The sequence below is a fragment of the Thermobia domestica genome, chromosome 7 (genome assembly GCF_964235325.1).
Source record: "Thermobia domestica chromosome 7, izTheDome1.hap1.1, whole genome shotgun sequence".
NCBI classification, from domain to species: Eukaryota; Metazoa; Arthropoda; class Insecta; order Zygentoma; family Lepismatidae; genus Thermobia; species Thermobia domestica.
In genome coordinates, this window is record NC_137460.1 from 271,726,767 (window position 1) to 271,754,423 (window position 27,657).

At 33.7% G+C, this 27,657-nt stretch overlaps 1 protein-coding gene across 1 annotated transcript in view; it reads right to left on the bottom strand.

Moving 5' to 3' along the window:
* Window positions 1-2,555: 2,555 nt before the first annotated feature.
* LOC145690921 (uncharacterized) overlaps window positions 2,556-27,657 on the bottom strand; it is a 41,563-nt gene continuing 16,461 nt past the window's right edge. Inside the window, exon 2 of the mRNA XM_081766365.1 lies at window positions 2,556-4,881. Coding sequence (XP_081622491.1) covers window positions 3,111-4,881 — 1,771 coding nt within the window. The 3' untranslated portion in view covers window positions 2,556-3,110. The remainder of the gene's footprint in view (window positions 4,882-27,657) is intronic.

Sequence of the window (27,657 nt, forward strand, 5' to 3'; positions counted from 1 at the left end):
GAAATAAGCAACTACAGAAGAAGATTGGAAATATAAAGTTGATTTTGTGAACGATCTTGTAAATCTTTTCATTAACACTGGCAACATAAAATATACGGGAAGTATAAGAATAGTGTTAAATTCTTATTTTTCAATTCACAATGGCTGGTGAGGCGTCTGTTAAGTTGGAATTCTCGTGCAAAGAAGAAATTGCTTTTGACTTACCTCAGGAAGATCCACTCGAAGGGAAAGGGTGGACACACGAACTGATGACTGACAAGAAAGAGTTAATATTATCCACAACGGAAGGAGAGGAAACAATGGACAAGGATACAGCTATGTGTTCTTTGGATGTGAAACTAAACGTTGATAGAGTGAAATCAGAATTAGCAGTAGATCCTGAATTTGAAATGGATATAGAAACGCCTAAAAAAATAGTGGTTCAGGAGACTTGCGCATCGTACTCTAATGACTCCCAACAATTAACAACAAAAAGTTTAAATTCATTTCGCCCAGAAAGGTAATGTTCAATTTTTCATATACTAATTGGCTCAGATTGATAATACGGTTACATGCGTTCGGAAAGTTTGTTTGTTAAAAGCAATACTTCACGAGAAATATTTAGGTATGGGGGATATCTCGAACGTAAGTTGGTAATCTACAATTTGGAAATTGCATGGCACAGATAAACAAGCTGTATACCAAATAAAAATAAGATCGGTACGACTCATACAAATCTTATATAGTTCATATCTTGATGAACTAATTATTTCTTTATTATTGATTACACATTTCTCCCTAATTCTTGCACGTATTTAAAATATGCGTGCTCGATAATATTGTTTTATTTATATAGAGACTTATGTAAAATAAGAAATCGTGAGAATGGTATTTATCCTAATATTTTCCAAATTTAATCGTGGAATGTATTATTTTAAAACAAAAACTATGGACGTTTGTGTTTTTACTTAGAATTTAGCTCAAAGGTGTCTAGCCTCATTTTTCCGGAGGGATTCCAAAGACATTAGCAAAATACAAAATATAAAATATTTTAACCATCAATGGATGTTCATTAATTTTAGAGGTCCATACATCAAACAATTACATAGCTGCAATCATTTCTTTCAAGGAAGTCGACTTTTTAGATTCCCAGGAATTATTTCTAGAGTATGGACCTAAATTTCTCAATATATAATCACTTTAGAAGCTTAGTGAACGTACATGATATGTGAACTATTGTACAAACAACGCTAACCAGCATGTGCTAGATGGCCGGTAAAAATAAAATTGCTATGCAGATTAGTGCATTACGCAGAATGTTGGTAAACGAGGATAGCGCAAAATTCTGTAATTAGGATAAACTTACATGTCTCACGTGTTGATTGTGTTCCTGTACGTTCCTAAGTATTTTATAGGTAACATCCTGAAATGCTTTCTTTGCTTGTATATTTGTGTTTCAAAATAACACAATATAATAGGAACGTAATTCCCCAATTATATGGATTACTTCCTTCCCAAACGTTTTTCTAGTTTTGTGTCATGTTTGCCACATTCAGTTTTCGCTTACAGTGGTAACTAGCTACCATAACACGGGGTTACTTTGCACATCGGGCATTACTTCCCACAAAATATGAAAAGCGATTCAGTACTCTGTTAAAAAAACCATGAACTGTAAACAGATTGGTGGTAGTTCATATTTTTCTCATTGGGTGTCTGTGTACAGTCATATGGTACTTTGTTACTGTGGCATCACATATTCCGTCTGCTTGTATCTATGTATTGCGGTGAGCGGGTAATTGAATTTTGGTTTCATGGCGACGATCGTGGCAACTATTCTACAATCAACTTTACTGAATAAATAACTTAGTTCTTTTCATTTTTAGTAGGTAAGTTCAACAAATTTAGATTTGTGCTTTTTACAACTTAGAAATTTATAAGAACATCCCTAGGTGGAGACTACAAAGAAAGTTTCAATTCGTTCTATTTAAAGCGCTTTCCAATTCCTTTTTTTTTTTTTTTTTTTTTTTGCGCTGCTCTGAGCCTATTGTAGAATATGTATTTGACATCCAGCTATTCCCAGTAGAAGAGGCAAGTAGCTCTCGAGTATTTTTTTTTTAATGAAGAAGGAACTATTAATGTCCGTACTGACAAACAATGAAAGAAATTTTGATTCGTAGCATTAAACTTGTTTCAAACTTCGTGACCAGAACGGCTCCTACTCTGCGGATGGTATAGTTTGAGACCATTTCATTTCTTTTAGGCGAGTGAAATAAATTGAGATCTTATTTGAGAATATAAAAGAATGTGAGAATATCCCAGGTACAAACCATGAAAAATTTCCCAACCATTCTATTTTTAACATCTTTCAATTTTTAACTGGCATTGCCACTTATTTTCTTCTGACTGCAGTGAATGTAATTTGAGATCACGTCTTTCTTGTTAGGTGAGCGAAATAAATTTTGTTACTCTGCATTTAGATCGGAAGTGAGAATGGCCATAGATACAAGTCCCGCAGGATTTTTAATTTTTTTTTTATTTAAGAACAATTTTGGAATAGAAGATTAAGAATAGATTTATCAATACAAAATAACTATGCAAAGTATCTCTTTTGACAAAATAGAATCTTAATATATTTAAAAAATGTGACTTACAATCTTGTGCGTGCGTCAAATCTTTTTATATATCCTACGTAAAGTTACATGCATTGCCAAAGCTGATTCCAAACTAAATTATATTCAACACCATTTTCATGTTTGGTTATTGAACAGCTTTAATATTGCCATTCGCTAAATGTGAACTGCCTGTAAATGTTTTTCTACTCTCCGTACGTGTGGGTATTGTCCTGTGTGAATTAACGTGATTTCTACGTGTTAACCTTAAGTAAATGCCGTCTACGCTCTTTGCATTCTGTGGTTTTTTACTTTGTTATTGAAATGTCTTCTAAATTTGAGTGTAGACTATTCTTTTCCATATTTTTTCACGTATGACGTTTTCTTTCTGTGGGTCAAAACGTATGAACGTTGAATAAATTCCTTTCCAGTGTCTTGACACGTGTGAGATTTTGCTCCTGTGTGGATTAACATGTGTATAACCAAATCTTAACGTCGACTAAATGACTTACCACACTCTTGTCATATGTGATGCTTTTCTCCTGTGTGGATTAACATGTGTCTAGCCAAATGTGTAGGTTTAGTGAATGCCTTACCACACTCTTCGCACGTGTGATGTTTTTCTCCTGTGTGCATTTTCATGTGTGTGGCCAATTTTGAACGCTGATTAAATGACTTACCACATTCTTCGCAAGTGTGAGGTTCTTCTCCTGTGTGGATTAACATGTGTCTAATTAAATTTGAGCGTCGATTAAATCCCTTACCACACTGTTCGCAAGTGCAAAGTCTTTCTCCTGTATGGATTGACATATGTCTAGCCAAATCTGAACGCTGAGTAAATGCCTTACCACATTCTTCGCACGTGTGAGGTTTTTCTCCTGTGTGGATTAACATGTGTGTAACCAAACTTGATCGTTGATTGAATGCCTTACCACACTCTTCGCACGTGAGTGGTTTTTCTCCTGTGTGGATTGTCATATGTGTAGCCATATATGAACGTTGATTAAATGCCTTGCCAGACTCTGGGCAAGTGTGCTTCTTTTTTTCTGTATGGATTAATATGTGTGAAACCAAATTTGATCGTTGATTGAATGACTTACCACACTCTTCGCACGTGTTATGTTTTTCTCCTGTGTGGATTTTCATGTGTATAGCCAAATATGAACGATGATTAAATGCCTTGCCACACTCTTGGCAAGTGTGCTTTTTTTCTCCGGTGTGGATTAACATGTGTCTAACCAAACTTGAACGTCGATTAAATCCCTTACCACACTCTTGGCAAGTGTGATTTTTTTCTCCTGTGTGGATTAACATGTGTGTAGCCAAATGTGAACGTCGTTTGAATGCCTTAGTACACTCTTGGCATGTGTAAGGCTTTTCTCCTGTGTGGATTATCGTGTGTGTAACCAAATCTGAACGTCGATTAAATCCCCAACCACACTCTTGGCACGTGTAAAGTTTTTCTCCTGTGTGCATTGACATGTGTCTAGCCAAATATGAACGTTGATTAAATGGCTTGCCACACTCTGGGCAAGTGTGCTTTTTTTCTCCTGTGTGGATTAACATGTGTGTAGCCAAATGTGAACGTCGATTAAATCCCTTACCACACTCTTGGCATGTGTGCTTCTTTTCTCCTGTATGGATTAACATGTGTGTAACCAAATTTGATCGTTGATTGAATGCCCGACCACACTCTTCGCACGTGTTATGTTTTTCTCCTGTGTGGATTTTCATGTGTATAGCCAAAGATGAAATTTGATTAAATGCCTTTCCACACTCTTGGCAAGTGTGCTTTTTTTCTCCGGTGTGGATTAACATGTGTCTAACCAAACTTGAACGTCGAATAAATGAACTACCACATTCTTGGCATATGTGAGCTTTTGCTCCCTTGTGGATTAACATGTGTGTAACCAAACTTGAACGATGTTTAAATCTATAACCACACTCTTGGCATGTGTGATGTATTTCTCCTGTATGGATTAACATGTGCTTAGACAAACTTGAACTTGCAGTAAATTCCTTTCCACATACTCCGCAGATGTGGGATTTCTCACCTGGATGCAGTAACTTACCGCTTGACAAAGTCTTTCTTTGACTAAAGCGTTTATCACTGATTTTGTACGTATGACGCTTTTCACTCTCCTGTGTCAGCATATGTCTTGACAATCGTGATCGATTAAATCCTTTGCCAAACTGCATCGAAGTATGGGATTCCACATATGAATGAGAAATGGTTTTCTTTAATATAATAAACGTATTCTCTTCTCCATGGGAATCAAATACGTTATGGAGCCTGTAACATATTCAACAAACAACGAAATGTGATTGGACATAATGATTAAGTAGCAACAAAAAATGTATCATCATTGGGTATATTTCATGATAAAGTTACGCTCAATTTGTTTTATTACATGAAATATTGTAGAAATATGAAATGTAGTACCAGTGAGAAGTCTCCATGTCTTTCTGCTTTCAAAATAAGAGGCTGTAGTTTTCTTTCTCTATATCAAATTGAACAATCATTTGTATCGTGGCGGTCATAGGTCATTGACCATGTAATGGTGACTGCTTTGAAACAAATGGAGAGTATGAGAAGTAAATGTGGAGAAAAAACAAATTTTTGATCCAAGGGTTTAAGAACAACTCAACTTATTAATAAAAACTCTACCGAAGATTATTCACTTATATTATCATAAAAGGAACACGCAAGTCGTTTTGAAAAACACAAAAAAGTAACATACAACTTTCTAAGCTGAGGCAGAGAAACTTAACGTAACCAGACTAAAGATGAATCGTTTACAGCGTAGTGATCTTGGTTCAGTGGTCTAGACGCTTGACCAGTAATCTGGAGGTTCTTCCACCGAATACACGTCGAGCAACTTTTTTTCTCTACTTTAGGAATTTAGATTGCGATTGATCGGCAGACAGACTTTTATTACATTCAAATATTTGAATATTCGTTTGTTTCAGTACTTGAACTATCAAATTTTCAGGAATAATACTAGTAATGATAATAATTATGTTGTGAGATATTTAAACAATAAAAACTTATTATCGCACAGGTCATACGATTATAAGTAGAAACGTGATATTAGGCAAATATATATATATATATATATATATATATATATATATATATCGGTATTGCGTAATGTTGCCAATTAAAACGGGAACATCTCATCTCGATTCTAAAACAAACCGAACAAAATCGGGATGAGGCTTAACATTTTAATTCGAGATGGAACAAGGCTAACTCACAATATCGTCACGCTTTAAAGATGACAATCGAGACGAGACGAAAAGTATCGTATACATTGCTCGTCTCATCTCGATTCTCAAAAGAGTATATGCCACTCTTTAGGTAACAATTGCTCTGTAGACTGAATTTTATGTATTATTTTCTTACTTTGTATTTCAGAGCTCACTGAATTATGGTATGTGAATATATATATATATATATATATATATATATATATATATATATATATATATATATATGTGTGTGTGTGTTTTTTTAGCAAAGCTTATATAATTACATCTGCAAACTCCACATGTTAGTTTATTGTAACCCTTAGAGTTCAAGGATATTCAGTTGTTTTTATTACAGTTATTTTCCTGAAAACGTACAATACAATATTTTTTACTGGAAATTTTAGCAGAAAGCTTTCGATTAAATTTGAGTAGCTGCAGAAATGTCTCAGGACGGTACGGAACCCCCTTCTCCGAAAACTACCTTTAAGTAAGTTTTGCCAAATTGTAGGTCAACTTAAAACTTTTAGTACCATTATTATTATTATTATTATTACTGAAGTGTTGTAAATTTAATGGTTCAACCTGTTTCACCCAATTCCCGTTTGTGAGTATTGTACTGAACAAACACAGTGTGTATAGATTTTCTCCGTGTTCCGCTTCCTTCCACTTTCATTATTCGAATATTTTTTTTTCTTTTTATCATCATCGACACCTTCTGTAGCTTAGCCGGCATAATCATTACTTAAAATAAATTTACTTAAGGCTCTTGTAAATTCAGAATCCCTACATTATACACGAAATTTGTCTCGAAACTTCCCGTTATAACATTTAACTAATTGTAGGGACGTATGGAGAGGGTATGTCCTGATGGTACTGACACTTCTCTCCAATCCCGACTATTTTGTAACTATTCGCTAACGCTACGGGCGTTTTTATAGGCTTTAATACGATGTGTCCCCGTACGAAAATTCTTATCTACATTATAATTCGTCCATCATAATTCACTTGCTTTAATCATACTCTTCTGTAACCTAACAGGCTTAATCACTGGATATTAAAGGATTTCATTTTCAAGCTGTTAACCCAAACCAATCCGAATCGAAAAAGTTGAATTTTCTATTGGTCATTAACGTTTTGTGATGAAAAAATATATAGAAGAAATCACGGCGAATCATAATTGCATTCAAAAATGAAACTGCAGACTAGTAAAACCTTTACATAAAATGTAACCATTACATATCTTTGGAACTTTTTCAAAATCTGTACGGATATTCCGGAAAGTGCCACAGTTGGAGTTTTTCGTTGAATCGGTGGGTCGCTTGGTCGTGGGTCATAAGCATATAACCCACTGCGACCCACCGCCACCACCGTGACACACTACGACAAACCACTCACCATGAGCCATTGCAATCATGACCCAGAAGTATAATTCTACTGCACAGGAAACTACAGATATGAAAGATTTAATTCTCATAAGCTCCATTTGTTTCAAAGCAGTGGCCATTACCTGGTCAAAGACTTAAGTCCGTCACGATATATACGATATCAGAGTTAACCTGCTACATACAAAGTACTTATTTTGTGCTATGTGGAATAAATATTTCATTATTATAAGTGAAAACACAGACCCGTTGTCAGTAACATTAATTATATATCATTACTTTATGTCAGAAAATTTAAAAATAGGAAAGGCTTGTTGCAATTCGAGCTACAAAAAACTGTCACTATGATTAAAAAGAAACAAAGGGGCGATATAACAACTTTAAAATTTTGCAAAAGATATGTGATTTCCTTATGTATACCAATTTCAAGTTGCGATTTTATATAGTCTGATACCTCGAGATAGTTAAATTTTGCGTATATTGATATGTAGCTACGTAGTTACATCTAATACATTCTTATTAAATAAATACTTTCGAGAAGCATACATTTTTCAATTTCTTGTAATTTTAATCTACTTACTTGAAATACATGATATAACGATTCCAGAATTCCACGTTAACGTAATGTGGACAACCATCAAAACCTTCGTTACTCTTGGATTATTACTAGTGCTTTTATGTTTGTGCTCTAAACATAGAATTTAAATTTATCATAAAGCGGTGTAATGTCTTTCGCAGAAATCGAAATATATATACTGGGTTGGGAATCCTGCTATTACACGGCTTTTGCAAACAATACCCCTAGAGTGTTATTAGCATCGTGAAACACTTTAGTCATTATTGTTTTTTTACGTTAAAAGTAAATAGGGCGTGAGAAGATAAATGCTGCACTATGAATACCGAAATATTGAAGAAATATGTTAGGTATCACATTATAAAATACAGGCAGCTGAACTACTTGAAATAAATAATTGAATATGCAGAGCGTCTACAATTAAATGGCATTTTATTACGTTACGTTAATTCAAATGGGGATTAAATTTGTACGTCAACACTCATAATCTAAGTGGTCTCTCCTGTTAGAGAAAGGACAGTTGGCACAATAGCTTTTTCACTTTTAAAAAAGTGTCACGTGCAGCAGTGTTTTCGGAATTACAGCATTCAAGAGTGAGAAGAGGAACAATCTGTTATTATACCTTAGTACAAAAAATTTGACATCAACCTAATCTGATATTAACTACAGATATGGCTGAATCGATTGAAATTAAATTTTTCATGTCTGCAATGAGCCAGACATGTATGATGTACCTCATTTAGAAAACTGGTTATCTTTTTTACGTTACTGTCTCCAGAATGAAGATCCCACGAGTAAGAGAAAATCTATAAATGCTACACTAAAAGCAGAGTATCTGATGAGTGGATTATGCTTGGGAGGTGAAAACTGTCATGAAAAATCTTTACTCTATAGCAGTGAGCAAGTTATCTACGACTTAGGAGATCAAAACGGACAATTTTGCGCAGATTTCATAATACACAAATTTACCATATGATATAAAATGAATATGCAATGTACACAACTTCATCACGCATTGTCTGATGCACTCAAGTGATTACAATGTTGATAGCATAAAAAATGTAGAAAAACTACGTTTTCAAGGGGATATTGTGACATTAAGCTGTAAACTTCAAATCAACTTATAGACTTCTTTAGATGTTTTAACAAGAGTAACGTCAAAAACCGCAAAAAGGCTTGTAGTATACGACTTACAAAAATTTACTGCGAAACAAAGTATTTTTATTGTTTCTCTTTCAAACAACGCGTTTATCATTTCCGAGCGTTCTTCTTTAACGTAGTATGGAGCAATTAACTTATATGGAGAAGTACATCTACCTACTTCTTGGGAAAAATATCGAAGAATCACTACTTATCCCTCGATAATTCACATTAGTATTTCCTGTTTCATTCCCGCGTTACTACAATACAATACTCAAGGAAGAACACTTACGGACATTGTTCACTAAGTATATCTACGTACCTTTAACGGCATCGTACATAAATATACCTTCTTTAAACACACACTAGGAGGAATAGAATTACGTAATACTATATGACTAATTTTGTAACGAACATTGGACCTTCATAAACACTTACAACGTAAAAACTACAAAATAATAATAATAATTAACATTTGATATACATTTTCAAGAAAATCTTTTCCCAACTTTGCCATCGCATTTCGAAGAAAGTATACATTTTATTTATACTATTCCAGTCAAAATATGTTTTCTCCGCATAAATGCGTCTTCAAACTAGTCCACATCTCATGAAAGTACGAGTTAGGATCACGTTCCTGCACAAATCCTGAACCAGGGACAATAAGCAAAAGCTTGGTCCCGGTTGTATTTACTGTACTATCTGTAAAATTTCAAAGTAGAAGTTACGCACTGGTTTTTTGCACACTTTGTTACAGAGGTAGCACCCTCGTGATCAGGTGTTTGTTTCGCTGGTTACAATAAAGTACAACATACTGAACATACGTTCACGAAATTTTGAACGAAGGCCGAAATAGTAACTTAATTGCAAAAAACGTGAAATTCATTTGAAGTTTTCATAATAATTTTCAATGTGTAATTTTAGCAGCAATAGCTTAAAAGGTAAAATATATATTTCACTTTAAATTTTAGTATACATTCAAGAATATACTCGTTCACCCAGTGATTAACCAAACCCAAAGTCCCACACCACATAAATTTAACTTCTCGACTGGCTATCATCCTACACTAAACCATGCCAACTTGGATCATTATAGCTCACTCTTAGAATATCGTATCCTATAATATTATCTTTTCGTTTTTCACACACCAAAATGTCACAAAAGTTTTACAGTTCACAGACATAGCGACGCAAGCGACGTGACCCGCCTATCGTAGATATATCAATTTCATTATTTGTGTAAAAATGTGATGTCTTCTTATTGTAAATGTAAACTAAATATATAGCACGTAAAATTTCTTTTCGTTCATCTCACGCGAAGTAAGTTATTCAAACTTTAACGTCTTTTTCCTGGTTTTTAATAACAATCTGTCACCCTTTCAACCCTGACCTATACAATTGTGCAGGTAGGTAGAATCACCAATATACACAATACCGGCCGAACATTATGTTTACACTAAGGTAACTATAATGAACAAGTTCAAAAAGTTACATAATTCGTAAAATATCTGCGTTTATGAACAAATGATGCAGTGTTAGCGGAATGTGTGAATAACCAACGTAAATGTCGGAACGGTAAAATCTTGTGGTGGTTAAAACATACATCATTCGCTAGAAAACGAACAAATAACAGCATTGCCTAGTACTAAAAAAATATTTCAAATCAGGATAAAGGTTAAAATTCATGGCAGTCATGGCGGAACATTTTTTATTAACCATTCACATAACTTCTGCCAAATATCTGTTACATAGCTACAACTTTTTTATGCATGGCTAAAAGTATCGACCTGGTGGGGTTTATTAAACACTTTATAAAATACCCAAACAAGTGAATATCGCTTTACAGTCGACTTTCAACATATGCCAATTCAATATTCAAACATGAATTAGCACATCTGTAACAATTTGTTCCCATATATTAACAAGATCGAAGAAGGAATCTGTTCCTTGGACGCTGGATCTATCTCAAATATCTATTACTAGTTATCCGTTACTCTTTCACTTCTATAAAGATAAATGTTGAAAAAACTTGTTAATTTGAAGCACTTCTAATTTGAATAGAAAGTTAAGGAAAAAGACAGAACATATTATTCGGACGCTGACCCGATCGCAGAAGAGGTGCTCGACAGCTTATACAGTTTTTCTCTATGAAAATCAGATAACAGGATTACTAATCACTTACAAAACAACAGCTGCTACATACCTGTTACAATTTTCGTTTTATAGCGATAAATGTTGAAACCGGAGACGGATAATTTTAACCACGTCCAGTTTGAATTGAATTTCAACGGAAAAAATAAACATACTATCTGAATGCAGAATTGATTAGAAGAAACTGCAACGTGATAGATTTTTAGCACTCTTCCTCTAAGAAAATAAGTAATGAAATTGGATATAATAGTGAATTTGAACTACTTCCATATTTGATATGTATACAGTTAAAAAAAATTAGCCGTGATATTACGCCAGATTCGACGCCAGTTTTGAAATGGCTGTTCTACAATAGTGTTAAAATGTGTTCGGGTCTAAATAAAATGATTATAGTTTTAACACTGATACTTTCTATATTTTATCAGAATAATAATCCATAGGTCATTTTTGAAGAGAAAAACTGATTTCACAGTGTGTTTACGTGCAGAAAACTGATGCCACCGCACTAACAGTGAGTAGAAGGTTTAACTGCATAGCACACACTGGCAGTAACTTTCGGAATAAAAAAAAAATAATGCATTGCTGTGTCAAAAAAAAAAAAGTGCTTTGGCATCGTTCTATATTTTCTGCTAATATATCCTTACTTGTTAAATAATTATTAACTTCTTAACTTATTAAATAAATATTAACAAATGTGAACATATAGAAATCCATTTTGAAGGAAAGGTAGGAAACTATAAGTATATATAACGAAACCTGGTTTAAATTACCTAATCCATGAACACATGGTCGAAGATAACATATGTGAAGTGCAAGAAAAGAAATATTAATAATATATGTGAACATATAGAGACATATTTAGAATGAAAATGTTTCAACTTCCGAGACTTGAACTCACGACCATTTATTCCAGACAGCAACGCGTTAACCATCTGACCACCGAATCAACCTACGAAGTTTTCGTTTGTCCGTTTTATTTACTGTGCAAAAATCAAAAATTAAATCAAGATGTAAATTGTTTCGTACAAAAATTTAGTACTATACATAGCATAAGATCATAAAGACAACGTTTCGGCTATCACGACATGAGGCTCATTCTTTGGAATTTAAAAGAAATAGGACAATGTTAAGTTTAAACTTTATTAACCAAGCCTCGTATTTGGAGGAGCAATCTTGAAAAATTTTTCATCAGTTTGGTATTATGGTACACTTGTGTTAGTAAGACCATCTCCGGTCTTATGGCCACATATGCTCAAGAAATAGGGACACTGATCACGTGAGTGCTGCATTTCTGGTGACAGTTTCCTTATATCTGAATTTCGGGACGATCATCCTGCACCTACGCACTGTCATAACTAAAAGACAATAGGACGAAAATTTCGGTCCCGATGCTAGGAGTGAAAATCGAGAATTTCCTCGCTGACCATATACAAGCTTTGGTTTGATAAAATAACCTTCAATGTTTTGCACGACGCCTAGTCGTCGCTCGGAAAGGCACCCACGAAGGCGAGTGGGGTGCATTGTTCTAAAGTAAACACACGTTATACTCTTATGAGTTCTCCACTTGTACGGATTCAGCTTCGCAAGCTAAACCGCCGTTTGCATAAACGAGAGCCATTTTTTTAGTTTATCATCAGCGATTGTACGATATTTGCATACACCTTCGTGTAAAATATTTTTTCTAATATTGTGCAGAAACCAGCAGTGAAGTGACTAGTAGAAATGTGTTAGCATCTTAACATTCGTTTGTAAGTTCAGTTTTGTGTAACAAACTCTGGCTCCAAATCATTGAGAAGGACGGAATAATTGTGCCGGCTTGGACGATTGCTTATTACTATGAGCAGAGGACTCCGGAGGGCACTCGGGATTATCCCACGTGGAACGTCTGAGATCATAAAAACTGCAAGGCCCCTGAAGGAGTTGACCGGTCGAAGATTATTGTGAGTAAGTGAAATCTTAATTTATCAATTGTGCGACACAGCCACCTTTATTAAAAGAAAAAAAATAAGATTAAGGTGGAAATAAAGATGTCGAAACGGCCGTAAACATATACAGTAAAAGCTACTTGTTCATTTGTAACCTTTTGATGTTCTTTTAATTTGTATGAATTACATTTAGTATTATTAGATTTTCTATACAGTTTAACCAGGTTTTGTGATTTGTACTGCAAGATAATTTTAGTTTTTTAATATCTAAGTTTAATTTCATCACTTGCTTACTTTTCCATTTTTACGATATCTACGCTTTGTCTACCGTTCTGCCCAGCCTCGGTTTATGACAAAACGTAGGTACGGAAGAAATCTTGATTTGCCGTAGCAAAGCAGGGATAAACGGGAAAAAATAGTGGCAGGGAGAGAGAGGGATGTGTAAACTTTTGGGAAAAAGGTGAAAATCAATATGAACGTTACGACTATATTTACAAGATTCAAACAACGACAAAAAACACGATTTCACGGCCACAGGTCTCCGTTTTCCTGGTATTCCTATTGCATTTCCCGCTATCAGCATGGTGATACAATCGAAGTGCGGAATAAGATGGCCAAGCATGCTTTTTCTTTTTTTTTCGTATTATTTTCATGATCTGTTGTCCTTCACTAGCGTCCCTTAGTCTTTGTTTATTTTTTTCTGTCCATGTTATACGCAACATTGTGAGCCAATACCAAATTTGAAGTGCTTCTATCTACGATATTTTAGGATTTCTCAATGCAAATCTGCGACTAATCCTACATATATGTAGACGCAACAATAAGTTCTGAAGATTGTGGATTAACTTTTGCCTGACCTTGACCTACAGATCCAAGGTTTTTGCTGGAGCCACACGTTTAGTCATAGACATCTAAAAACCGTAAATAAAATTAAAAAATTAGATGGAACCGGCGGCAATTATATGGCAGTGTGCAGTTATATGGCTGTTTTGAACATACGCCTTAGATTGTGCCCCTACTTGGATAGCGTGTCAGACTCATTCTAAATTCTCCGTCTGATTCGCCTATAGTTTGTTTTTCAATGAACTAAGCATTGCAAATTAAGTTGGCCATTGATACCAAAAGCGATTTATTCCATAAGGGAAAAGAAAAACCCAAACAGAAAGATGGGGCAGGAGGGAAATCCAGACTGTCCATTCTTAAGAGTTAAAATTTTGTTGTTCTCTCCATCTTTCTCTGTCTCAGCATGATCCACATTATTATATTCATTTTGTTTGCATTAATTTTCATCCCTTAGAACTCAACGTGAATGTAATTTATCCTATCTATCTACTACTTCTCAAAGTGATGCCGAAATATGCATTCTTTCTTGCTCTAATTGGAGAAATATCCTGGCGTGTTATGTTCGGTGTCCAGTTATAAGATATACACTGAAACAATTCAGCTGGATGAAGGAGCTATTTCTTAGAACGCCAGCCTTCTTAAATGTTAGTGGTTAGCTGACTAGGACAAGTAATAAAAAATTGGATTAAAAAGAAATAAGTGAACATTTAAGAAATCATTGTAAAAATTCCGATTAGTAATGTAGCTAAACGCGGTATTAAAAAAATGCATAACATGGTGAAAATTGACCATAAAAGAAAAAATTGCAATAATACATTCCGTAAATTAGGAAAGGGGAAAGAGAATCACATAAAGAAACGATGGAAATTGTTACAGGTCATGGTTTCTGTAATGTTTATACTAGAAAATTAAATATCAAATATGATTAAACATGTTACTGGATGGTAGACCATACGTCGGAAAACCTATCGGCCATGGGTTTACGCTCCCTACAAGTAACGGCTTTTGTGTCAAATATAGCGAAATGCCACATGATCGTTATTCTGCTTTCATCCCTCAGATATAAAACAATCAATCTATGTGACTACTCTATCTTTGAATAATACTATATTCAACTTTTCAATTTGGAATTTATGCTAAAATTTGTACATGTTTAAATATTTGATTCTGTAGCTATATTTTGCACATTTCAAGTTGGTAGCATTGTTGTCCTGAATGTGTATGCCTGAATCAGAAATATTCGATTGAAATTTTCTATGCAAACGTAAAAGTTATAAAACTGCCTTCTGCAAAATTTGATCACTCACTACGGTACCTGTGATTCGATCAGGTGTGTTTCCAAACCTAGTAACTAATTGTGAAATAGCTATCATTTCGCTGCGGTTTTCTTCTTTTTCTTTTTTTTGGGGGGGGGAAAGAAGAAAGTAAGATGAATATTGTGTAGAAGCTGTACCGCATCATGTATGAATAGTGTATAGAAGTTATACCGTATAAAAGATGTAAAGAGTAGATACCAACCTTATCTCTCAGGATTTGTGTGCTTTTAAGATTCCTGAAGGCAATGGTTTCATGGTAAATTTACGGACCAAACATAATAGACTGACGTCACATCCTTCTCGTTGCCATGGTGATCGCCATTTTATTTTCTAAGCAATAAGTAGCCTAAATATCTAAAGAATCTATGTGCAAAACGAAAACAGTGATGAAATATTTCGGAACTGCAAACATTAGAGTGGAACAAATACTTATGTTTCTTTTTAAATATTTCGAATGATTGAAACTGAAAAAAAAAGTGTAGAAAAAATCAATTAGAAAACAAATATGTTAAATAAAGTTACGTGCATGACAAGCATTAAAATCTTGGAAACCAGCGAGTTCACATGTCTTGTGAAATTTGTTCTTTCATAACGTATATTTTGAGAATTTCTATATTTTCAGGTTAAATTAAACCTTAAAGTGTACTCACCCTGTTCATAATCAGGTATTGACTAAAATAATTCCGGAAAATTTTTGATTCAATAATATGAGTATGATATAATATTGCAAATTTGAACAGGATTATTGCTTAACATTTGTTTAAAATATATATTGAGCCATTCATAATTGGATGTGTAATTGTTGCATCTTTTCTAAATGCTTTAAAAAAAAAAGTTGATAGAGAATATAAGAAAAATGCTACCTATATCCACTGATGGTCTGAATTGAATTTTTCTAAAGGCTAGACTTTTCTTTCTTTTGTAATATATACTTAGAAATAATATTGTGCACTCCCATTATAAAGAGTAGCCATTAGAGGTGTAAATGCCCCACATTATTCTAAGACATTTTTCTTTTTTAAAAATCATATATTTTTACAGCTTTCTCTGTGCCAACAGTTTGTCAATCTACACGTAAGGGAGTTTATATTGCGTATAATTGCTTCTTCTGGTGGATTGCATGATAATTGTGCTTACATTAACTATTCGATTTCTACCTTATTACTTAGGGATGTGGAGCTTTTAGAAATAAACTCTTTAGCCGCATTAATTTCACGCGTTTGTATAGAAAAAAAACATGGCGATCACCATGGTAACGGAAAGGAAATGACGACATCACTATTCCAGTCTACAGCGTGTGGAGGAAGGTAAGATCGTTATGTCGTTTCATTAAGATTCTGGTTTCAAGTTTTTTAAAATGCAGTTCTGCGCTTAAATGCAATTACCAGTGATGCGAATACAGTTACTATTTCTCTGGACATTTCTGACTGGGTATATACTATTCATTTCACTCCGTTTGCTTGTTTGGAAATAGTTCCGCAGGTGTGCTAATGATTACACTAGGAAAGTAGACCAAATCATGTGCTTTCATAGCATGATATTATTGCCACCTTCCATACAGTTTGAAATTTCATTTATTTATTTATTGTAACAACAACACAACAGGCGTTCTTCCCATTTACAGTGTTTGTTTACATATATGGTAAAATATCATTATTTTTACAGAAGAAAAACATACAGAAGTTTTTATTGTTTCATTAATTAACTCAGCTCATCATACTACAAATTGTGTTCCTAAACATTATTTCAGACATATTGAATATGTCTATCATTTCACACTTTTCTTCAATATTATTGTAGTGAGAGCTCATTCTCCATAAAGGGGAATTATACAGGATGTCAGTGCGTGCTTTCTTACAGTACATGGTACTACTATTGCTTAACCTCGTTCTAGACGTCGGAACATGCAGAAATATATTAGAACTTAGTACTATGCAATCAATTTTATTATTTATTATTTTATGTAGAAAAACTAAATCATTCACATACCTACGTTGCTCTAATGTTGGTATATTGAAATTGTTTGTTAGTTCTGGGTATGATATGTATGCTGGGTACATTCCAGTTTTTTTATGCATTAGTAATCTCAAAAACTTACACTGCACTCTTTCAATCATTTGGATATATTTTCCATTATGAGGAGTCCAAATAAAAGAATCGTATTCCAGTTGGTATCTCATATACGAATAATATAGTTTCAAAATTGTCATGTGGCTACGGAAGTCTCTACTTACACGACAAACAAATCCAAGACTTATAAGTAGTGTTGTAAAAAAACGGTTTTTTTTCTGTGAAGTTTTTTTTCAATAAAAAACATCGTTCTTTTTCATGTTTTTTTTCAAATGTCTGTTTTTTTTTTCTGGCAACTATTATTTATTGATTTATGTTGCAGATTATTAAAATAATCAAAAGAACTTGAGTCGAAGCCCTCGTAACTTACAAATCGTTTGTTTCTTTGTACCTATAAGAGCAAAATTGTGTGATTATTCCATTTGGCCCCAGGTCATTTTTGGCGTTTTCCTACATTTCCAGTTAGTGACTTATTGCTCAAAAACTATTCATTCGATTGATATGGTTAAGACCTTGTTTTTTAGAAAATGGATGTGGCTATTTTTCGGTGTAAGTTGCATTGCAGTGTTGCCAAAGGGTGGGAAATTATTGAGGGAAATGTAGGGGTGAAAATTTACAAAAAAAATCCCTAACCGAATTTCAATTTTTTTTGTATCTAGCACCACTGCTGCTATATGGGTTCAAGTCACCTAAACAAATCTTTGGTGTGTTGACAAGGTACAGTGAAATCCTGAAGTCGCTGGCTTCCATTCAAAGAGGGAAAGAAAAAATCCTGTCATACACATGAAATTTTGAGACTTTTTACGCCTCAGAAGCAAAAATCAAATATGCCGGGGCTACAGCTTCCCTAATTATCCTATTGAAAATTTTTATGTGCGTTCTGTAGGGCAAAGAGCAAGCTTTCAGGTAGTGGTACGTTTGTTTCAATGTAGCAAGTAAAAGGGTAATAATAGAGGAGAAAAGGGAAATTTTCCGAATTTTTCACCTTAAATCGGGAATTAATTGTTTTGGCTGGAAACGCTGCCATCAGACAGACGTAAACTATCTGAAAATAAACTGTAGTACACCAAGAATATATCCTACAAGTATCATGGCGATATATAACAAAGTAAGCATGAAATTAAAAAAAAAAAACTCATTCTACATCAGAAATTCAGCATTTTCTTACAATTTCCAGAACATGGTTTATTATAAACCTCAACTGTACTTCCCCTAATTATTCTAGTGAAACTTTTTATGGTGCGCTGTGTAGGCTAAGGATGAGGCTGTTAGACACTTGTACATTTGTTCGAATGTAGCCAACAAGAAGGAAATAATAGATATAAAAAAGGGAATTTTTTCCAAAATTTGCCCCTAGAATCTGGATTTAAAATTTTCTGTAGCTGGCAACACTACTATCAGACACACACAAACTTAATCTTAAAATAAGCTTTGGTATCCCTCTAATATGTCCTACAAGTATTGTGACGATATCTAATAAAGTAAGCATGTCAATAAAAAATCTCTCATTCTACCTTTAAACAAATGACAGTTATCTTTCCAATTAGAGAACAAGGTCTACTGTAAACCTCAACTGTACTTCCCCTAATTATCCTATTGAAACTTTCTATAGTGCGTTGTGTAGAGCAAAGACGAGACTTCCAGGTACTCGTACGTTTGTTCCGATATAGCCAACAAGAGGGAAATAATAGACAAAACATAATTTTTCCAAAATTTCTCCCTAAAATCTGGAATTAAAATTTTCTGTAGCTGGCAACACTGCTACCAGACAGACGCAAACTATCTTAAATTAAACATTGGTACACCAATAATATATCCTACAAGTATTAGGGCGATATTTAAGGAACAAAGCTTCTAATTACCAAAAATATATTACGGTAAACAGAAAAGTAAGGAAAAACTAGAAAAATCAAGGGTTAGAACCTAAATACGAATTTTCCGTGCGCCCCCTAATTACCCCATTGTAACAATCTGTACTTGCGTTTGTTAAGTAAGGACAAATGTTCGATTGGCGTCAATTGACTTGCACTCGGACGTATATTTACGGATTTCTAAACAAAAATTTCTAATTTTTTGCCCAAATATGGGAGAATTTTAATTTCCCTAATTGGCAACACTGCGCGCAGGCCCGTCCAATTCATGTCAACAGTTAGGTATCCATCCGAGGTATCTACCGGGCAAGTCTTAAGGATGTTTTTTTACAACGAAGGAAGCTACAGGGAAAAAAGAAGTAAAAAAAATTCGAAATTAGAAAATTCTCGAATTTTTGACTGGGGTGAAATTTGAGAAGGAAATTCGACATCAGAAGAAAAAGAAATTAATATGATGAACTATAGTCCAACCATATTTTGCAATAATAATATCCCGATATCTTAAGTAGTGTCCACACAGGAGCGGATTAAATAAGTAACACCCGTGTGTGCCACTTTGGCCACCTGGCCCACCGAGTATACATTTGATTACATTTTTTTGACTACTAGCTCGTGTTGTTGTAGTAATTAAACTCTCGACTAATAATAATATCGTTGTAAACAATAACTTTATAAGGAAAATTTTCTTTCCTTTTTACATCTTTGTTCCAACACTGTTGGTGAGAAATGCAGGGTGTTTCAAAATAAATTTTGGGGTTTTAAGTCTTCGTAGTATTTATTACATTTTACGTACAATTATAAGCATGCATCAAGTAAAAGAGCACCTCAAACAGTCTTTGCTACAAGTGTTCAATGTGAGATTCATTCGTCACACGGCACACATCTAGTCGATAGGCGAGAAAGGCCCACAAACATTCCGCCATATGGCACAAAACACATCAATTTAGGGGAGTCTCGTTTCTAACTATACCATCTCCTGAGGATTTGCTGACGGCCAGATGCAATCATTATGAGTGTTCACATTAGTTCTTAGGTGAAAGGTCAATTTATCACTGAAGACGACACGATCCAGAAAATTTTCATTGTTATGCAGGAATATTTCACTTGCGAAATTGGCACGTAAACCATAGTCTGTAGGCTTTGGACCTGTAGCAACTGCAAACAATAAGGACGTAGTTGCAAGCGTCTCCTTACTATTCTTCACACAGACGGTTGTACTCTACAGATTCAGTCTTTATTAAAACACAAAAAGCTTTCTGCTCTCTAGTCTCCATCTTTGCTACTTGCTCTTTCTAACGGCAGACAGAAGAAACAATGCATATACATGTGTGCGTACAAAACTGTTTGAGTTGCTCTTTCATTTGATATAATATTTATAATTGTAAGTTAATTGTAATAGATACTACAAAGTTTAAAAACCCTAATATTAATTTCGAAACACCCTGCATTACTTCAAATTGAGTCATCCTATATTCATGTCTTTTATATACATATCGTCAGGGCCGGTCCTAGTCAATTTGTCGCCTCGTGCAATGGCATTATTTGCCGCCTCCCCCTTTCTCCAGAAAGAACAAATCTTAAAAGTCATGATTTTAAGTATGCTACTCCAGCATGAACAACAAAGGTGAGGGTAAGTGCAGTTGCACTCAGAAACGCTTAAATACTTACTAAAAATGCAATCCTGTTGTGTCTGTTTTTTCTTTTCTTCTTCTTTAAATATTAATCTATTATGTTTGTAAAAGATAAAGCAAACACATCTGCAGAGGAAAGATGGTAATCCTTTTTATAGAATTCACTATAGAGCTTCAATCTGAATGTATCAGTTTGCAGTTCCAGTGCAACTAGCTCTTTTATCTTTATTCTTGATTTTTCTTCTACATCTTCTAACATTTAAAAAAAAAACTTGTTTCTATCTTCAATGATGAGGAACTTGTTTCTAACAAAAGCAAGACTAGTTTCATATCAAAACTGTGATAACTTACTAAATGGAACAGAAATTCACTACTATTCGAGAATTGAATTCTTAGATTTGACAACAATCAAGCAATTTGTGCTTGGATTTATTCGACCATTTGCTTTAGCATTGTCCATGTGGCCTTAAACTAATGCAACCTAAACATAATTTATGAATGTAGTATTCAAATAGAACGTCAGCTTAGTAAATGTAACTACCATCATCATGAAGTCTGTTTCCAACAAGAAATGTTTAATTTAAATAATATACTTATGGCAGATTTTGCCGGACCATCCAAGCTTGCCGCTCCACGCAAATGCACCTGTTGCATATATGGTAGAGCCGGCTCTGCATATCATATATTAGGCAAATTAGTATTAGTTTTTACCTTTAGACAAGTCATTGGGATTTTATATTGTTCGTGACATTATTTTCGTACTTATTAAAGGCCTGCTTTCACGAAAAAACAAAATTTCATTTCTACTTTTATTTCTTAGTTGATATTGATGAAAACTGCTGAAACCCGAATTGTTAATAGGTATGGTATTCATGTAAATTGTAAAATATTTGTAGCGTATCAGTATCTAGCGTTTAATTTATGTTGCATTTTACGGTGGTTACACCTACATAAAAATATTTCATACTTAAATAGACGTAAGATGCATTATAAATGACTCTTTGAAAAAAAACGAAATTTAGAAAAAAAACGAGAGGCAATGTTTTTTTTTCTAAAAAAAACGTACATTTCTGAAAAAATACGAACCGTTTTTTTTCTATTTACAACACTACTTATAAGCATTGTTTACAATAGTTTCAATGTGATGTGCGAAAGTCAGTTTTGAGTCAAAGGTAACACCAAGGTCTTTAACAGTTTCCGGCCTACAAATATTTATACCGTCAATAGTATAATCATAATTTATGTATTTTCCTTTTCTAGTAAATGTAATAGCTTTACATTTAGTTATGTTTAGGCTAAATTTATTCACGTGGCACCGGTGTTTTACATTTTCCAAGTCTTCCTGGAGGTTTTTACAGTCTTCAAGTGATTTAATTTGAGTACATAATTTTAAGTCATCTGCAAAGAGTAAAGTATGCGATTTCTTGATGTGCTTAGTTATGTCATTGATAGTGATGAGAAATAATAAAGGTCCAAGGTTTGATCCTTGCGGTACTCCCGATGTAGCATTAAAATTGTTGGAGATATGACCTCTGTAAGCTACAGATTATTTACGATCACGTAAGTATGATGTGAAAAGTACTAATGCTTGCTTAGAAAGATTCATAAGAGCTAGTTTTTCAAGCAAAATGTCGTGGTTAACTAAATCGAACGGCTTCTGAAAGTCTGTATAGATTACATCCACCTGTCCTCCTTTGTCTAGTTCTGAAGCTATAAAGTTTGTTATAATTGTCAAATCAGTTGAATTGGATCTATTCTTGAGAAATCCGTGTTGGTATACAGAGATACTGGATCTAACATGATTAAATAAGCGATTGTGTATCATATATTCATAAATTTTTGCAAATGGGGATAGAATTGCAATTGGTGTAAAGCTTTCTATATTCTTAGCATTACTAGTTTTTGGAATAGGACATACCAAGCTTTCTTTCCATCGGTCTGGAAAAACATTATATTTTGCGGACATGTTTAATAGTATATGTATAGGATGTTTTATGATATCAATAGTTCCCTTTATTATGTAGGATGGGATACCATCACGGCCACACGCTCTTCTAGATTTCAACCTTTTAATGGCATGTTCTATTTCTGATATTGTTATTTCAGTGATTTGGAAAATATCGAGTGATATACTTCTAGGTTCATGTGACATTAGAGCATCCGTGTTATAACTCACAGGTTCATGATTGTAAACAGACCTAAAATAATGTGCAAAAGCCTCCACAATATCCCTGTTACACTGTAGACTTTCACCATTATACATAAGGGGGCCATTAGTCAAATGCCTTGTTTTATTTTTGATAAAATTCCAAAAGTTTGTTGGATCACCTGCTATGCAATTTTCGGAGTTAGCTACGAATTCTTTGTATGCTTTCGCAATTTTTGCCTTTACCTCCGTCCTTAAACTACAGAATTTATCACGGTAATATGTATTATTGTCTATTGTGTTCGTCCTGTTTTTGTGATAGTACGATTTTTATTTGATTTTTTGAATTATTTCTGAGTTAAACCAGACAGGAAAGATTTTATTACTGGGATTCTTTTTAGTTGGAATGCATTGTTTAAATACGTCGTCAATTAATTGATAAATGTTTTTACAGCTTTATTTACGTCATTTTAATATGAAAGGTAATTCCAACTAACTTTTGGAAGTTCTAAATACAATTTATGATAATCGACTTTTCTGAAATTAAAACCAGATGATCTATTGTTTACTTTTTGTTTCGGAAAACGTTTAACTGAAAGCGCTATAATTAAGGAGGGACTTTCGTGGCTTTTCACGTCACACTCAGTTAAAATATAAGTTAGTTTTTTAAAAAATTGTTCATTACCATAAACAAGAAATAAAAATATCATTTAAATTAAATTGACGACTCTCATACTACTTGGATACAAAATAGAAAACTTCTATGTTCCAAGTGCTATGTTGCTATTTGCCAGTATCCTATGAGCTTTGAGTACTCTGCAAGTGCTAATCGAACAAATGTCAAGCATGGAATAATTTGCTGGTAAATTATCAGTATTTTGAGAATCTGTAATTTCAAAAGTGACTTCCAAAAAATCTCAGCCTTCCACTTTTTTTCGCCAACTGGTATGTATTACTTGATATGAAAAATTTAACTAATTTTTGAGGCTTCACTCGTGAAGTTCTTGATTTTATATGGAATAGCTCAGCGTTTACATCTTCAAGTGCAAAAATTTGGAACTGTCCAAAAAGGCAGTATGAAATATGATAAAAGCTATCAATACATACAAGCGCTGCCCAATGGTAGAGAACTCATATCTTGGTGGAATTCAATCGAAAATAGTGTGAAAAAACTCTTAAAAATTGAGAAAAGGTACAAATTAAAGAAAGGGAAATGTACGTGGAAACACAATATATATATATATATAAACCTGATACACAAGTAAACTATAAACCATTAGCTCCATAACCTTCTCGTCTGTCTTGGTTCCTTGTGCTCTCACGTTCCTGCAATTTCAATTGGATCATCGAATATATTGCCCCATGTAGAAAATAGTTTTTCTTAAACCAGTTTATATCTTTCACTCATAAAACCTTGGATTCATAGCCATCACCGTGCTTTCCTAATGTAAACCTGCAATCCGGAATGAAATTCAGCTTAGACAGTGTAGTTTTCTATGCTACTAAAATATTTTCTACGAAAGACGGGATGTACTTAATAATTTCGTATTTCCGTTTATATTCCTAATCTGGACTGTACAGGGGTAATTTATAAATAAATAAGTGACGCTTCGCTGGCATTTTATGAGTACATCTCATTAACCCACAATGAAATTTGAATTAACATCGTTGGGAACGAATTTAAATAATAATGATGATGTCAGGCTACAGGAGTTTTATATAGAAGGACGAAAAGTTGATTATAAAATACCTTTTTCAAATGTACTACGAGAACATTATCAGATAAAATGCTGCTGCCCCTTAGCAAAAATTGAAACTAACGTTACTTAGAAATCGATTAGTGGTCATAATGATCCTGTTAAACGAAAACTAAAAAGAAGAAGCCGACGTTGGGCACATTTATAAAGGTATTAAGATTCTATTTTGTCAAAAAACATACTTTCCATAGCTATTTTGTATTGAAAAAATTTATTCTTAATCATCTATTTCAAAGCTTTTCTTAAATAAAAATACAAAATCCTGCAGGAATTTTATCTAGGGCCATTCTCGCTTGTCTAAAATCTAAAAGCAGAGTAACAAAATTTATTTCACTCACCTAATAAGAAATCTCCTGATCGTAAATTACATTTTCTGTAATTAGAAGCAAAATAACTGGCAACAGCTGCTAAATTTCGCAAGATGTTTCAAATAGAATGGTTGGGAAATTTTTCAAAGTTTGTACCTGGGATATTCTTACATTCGTCTATAGTCTCAAATAAGATGCCAATTATATTTCACTCGCCTAAAAGAAATGAAACGGTCTCAAATTATACCATCCGCAGAGTAGGAGCCGTTCTGATCACCAAGTTTGAAACAAGTTTAATGCTGCGAATAAAATTTCTTTCATTGTTTATCAGTACGGAGATTAATACTTCCTTCTTCGTTTAAAAAAAAAAAACTCACGAGTTACTTGCCTCTTATACTAGGAATAGAAGTATGTCAAATATATACCTCTACGATAGGCTCAGAGCACCGAAAAAAATTCGAATTGGAAATCGCTTGAAATAGAACGAATTGAATCTTTCTTTGTTGTTTCCACCTAAAGATATTCTTACAAATTTCTAAATTGTAGAACGCACAAACTGTTAATTTGTTAGACTTAACTACTAAAAATGAAAATAAATAAATTATTTATTCCGTAAAGTTGGCTGTAGAATAGCTATAAGTAAAAGGTACAAATCCGAAACAAGGAAATCCGAAGTCAGTAAAATATACCCAATATTTGTTCTTGAAATATTATCAAACTTGCGGTTGGTAATAATAGTTTTTCCGCTTCTCAACACAAAGGATAAAATTTGAAATTGTCTTATCCGTAATAACTGAGGGAAATACTTTTGTTACTATAAGGTACAATATAAAACCTACAATTATGTCCGTAGATAACAGAAACTAAAATTATCCATTTCTTCTGTTTTTTTACCTACTCTAAATTTTGATCTCTCATTTACGCGCTCTGAGGAACTAAGGTGGAGGTGTTTCACTTCAAATCACGTTATCGCTACCGGATGAGTGAAATAATTAGTTATCATTTTCTAAAATCTAGGAAGTTATAATAATATCCTCGGTAAGAGCTATACAATTATACCCAATCGTTTTATTTGTAACATGTTTAGATATCGGATAAATCGCTTTATTAGTGGCGTGCTTTCTGCTTTTCACCATAGGGGTTATAATATGAAATCACACCATTTAAAAGCCAAGTAAAACGGCTAAAATTTTCGAGGGTCTTACAGAAAGAATGGGCCTAGATATGAACCACAAACAATTTCTTATTTTTTATTTATTTGAGACACGGAATATTCCCGGGTTTTCTCCCTGGCCTATTGAATCCCGGTAAGGAATTTATTTCCATTTCTTTACTTTATCTTCCAAATTATAAGAACAATATGACTAATTATTTTACTCTAATATATTAAGCCACACTTCTAGGTTTTAAAGAATTTGGAAGTTAGAAAATTTAAAATTATTTGACTGTTCTTTATATAACTAATAATATGATTTTCTTAAGTTCCATTTCCATTTGAACTAAAAAGTAGGGCAATTGTTTAGTATAGGGGCCAAAAAAATAGTAAAACGTAGGATAATTTACGGAACAAATGAGTTGATAGTGGTGTTCAAGTACTCAAGAAAGTATCGAACACAAATTTTTTAGGGCAGTAGGGGATTTGCACAAACCACAAATGCAAGTGGAAGTGATTTATGTGGGAAAAGAAAGTGAATTGCTGGTAACGCAGATAGAAAACAACGTGCCTTGCGAGGGCCTATCCCGCCTTCACTCGCAAATGCTCGCTCGGCAATGCTGTTTGAGTTTAATCTTGGTAACGTAATTTAACTTATGAAACCATAAAATTGCATCAGAATAGAATATCGCAAAAAGAAGGCTCATATGCTGGTCTACCGAAGATAAACAGGAGCAAAAAGTAGCAAAGTACTAATTTACAAATGATGAAAAGGAACCATTTTTAAAGTAATTTAGAATTACGTAGAAGTAGAGATGTAGCACTATTAATAAACCCTGAAACACCGTTAGTAATAGCCGTCGGTCTGTCTTCTGTCTCTGGCTAGAATTTTTGAAGAGGTACCGGGCTTGACATGTGAATTAAAGCACGACATTTCGAGAAATGGGCAGGAAGAAAGGTCGTGTGGCAATAGTACATGGAAAATTATAAAGATAAGAATTTATCTTACAAATATTGTGAACATACATATTTATGCCCAAATGTTGACAAAATGGTGGGACATGTGTCTTCTGACAGTTACCCAACCTAATTTGTTTATAACATTTAAAAATATAATAGGTTTATAATATGAGTAGTAGAGTGAAGTTTACAAAATCCACTTGCATTTAAATTTAAATTGTTTAGCTGTTGAAAACTATGTAGACTTACTTTACCATTTTTGAAACATATTTTCTATCCTAGAACATATTGTAAATAAATAACCATCTATGCGTACTCCCTAAATATAATAAAAGAACATAACATCGTTCAGAATATAGATTTTAAAGAATCCTCTGGGGACAACTGTAATAATATACTGTGATATAAAAACAAATTTAACTTTGAAATGATAATATAATAATAGAATGCATTTTTATTTCTGATTGTTCATAAATTCCCGGAAAATTTCCATTTTTGGGATTCTTCCCGGGAATATTCCCGAAAAATATCTTCCCAAAATTTACCCATTACCAGTCTTGTCATGTTCTCGCCATAGGACAGTTTGTGCA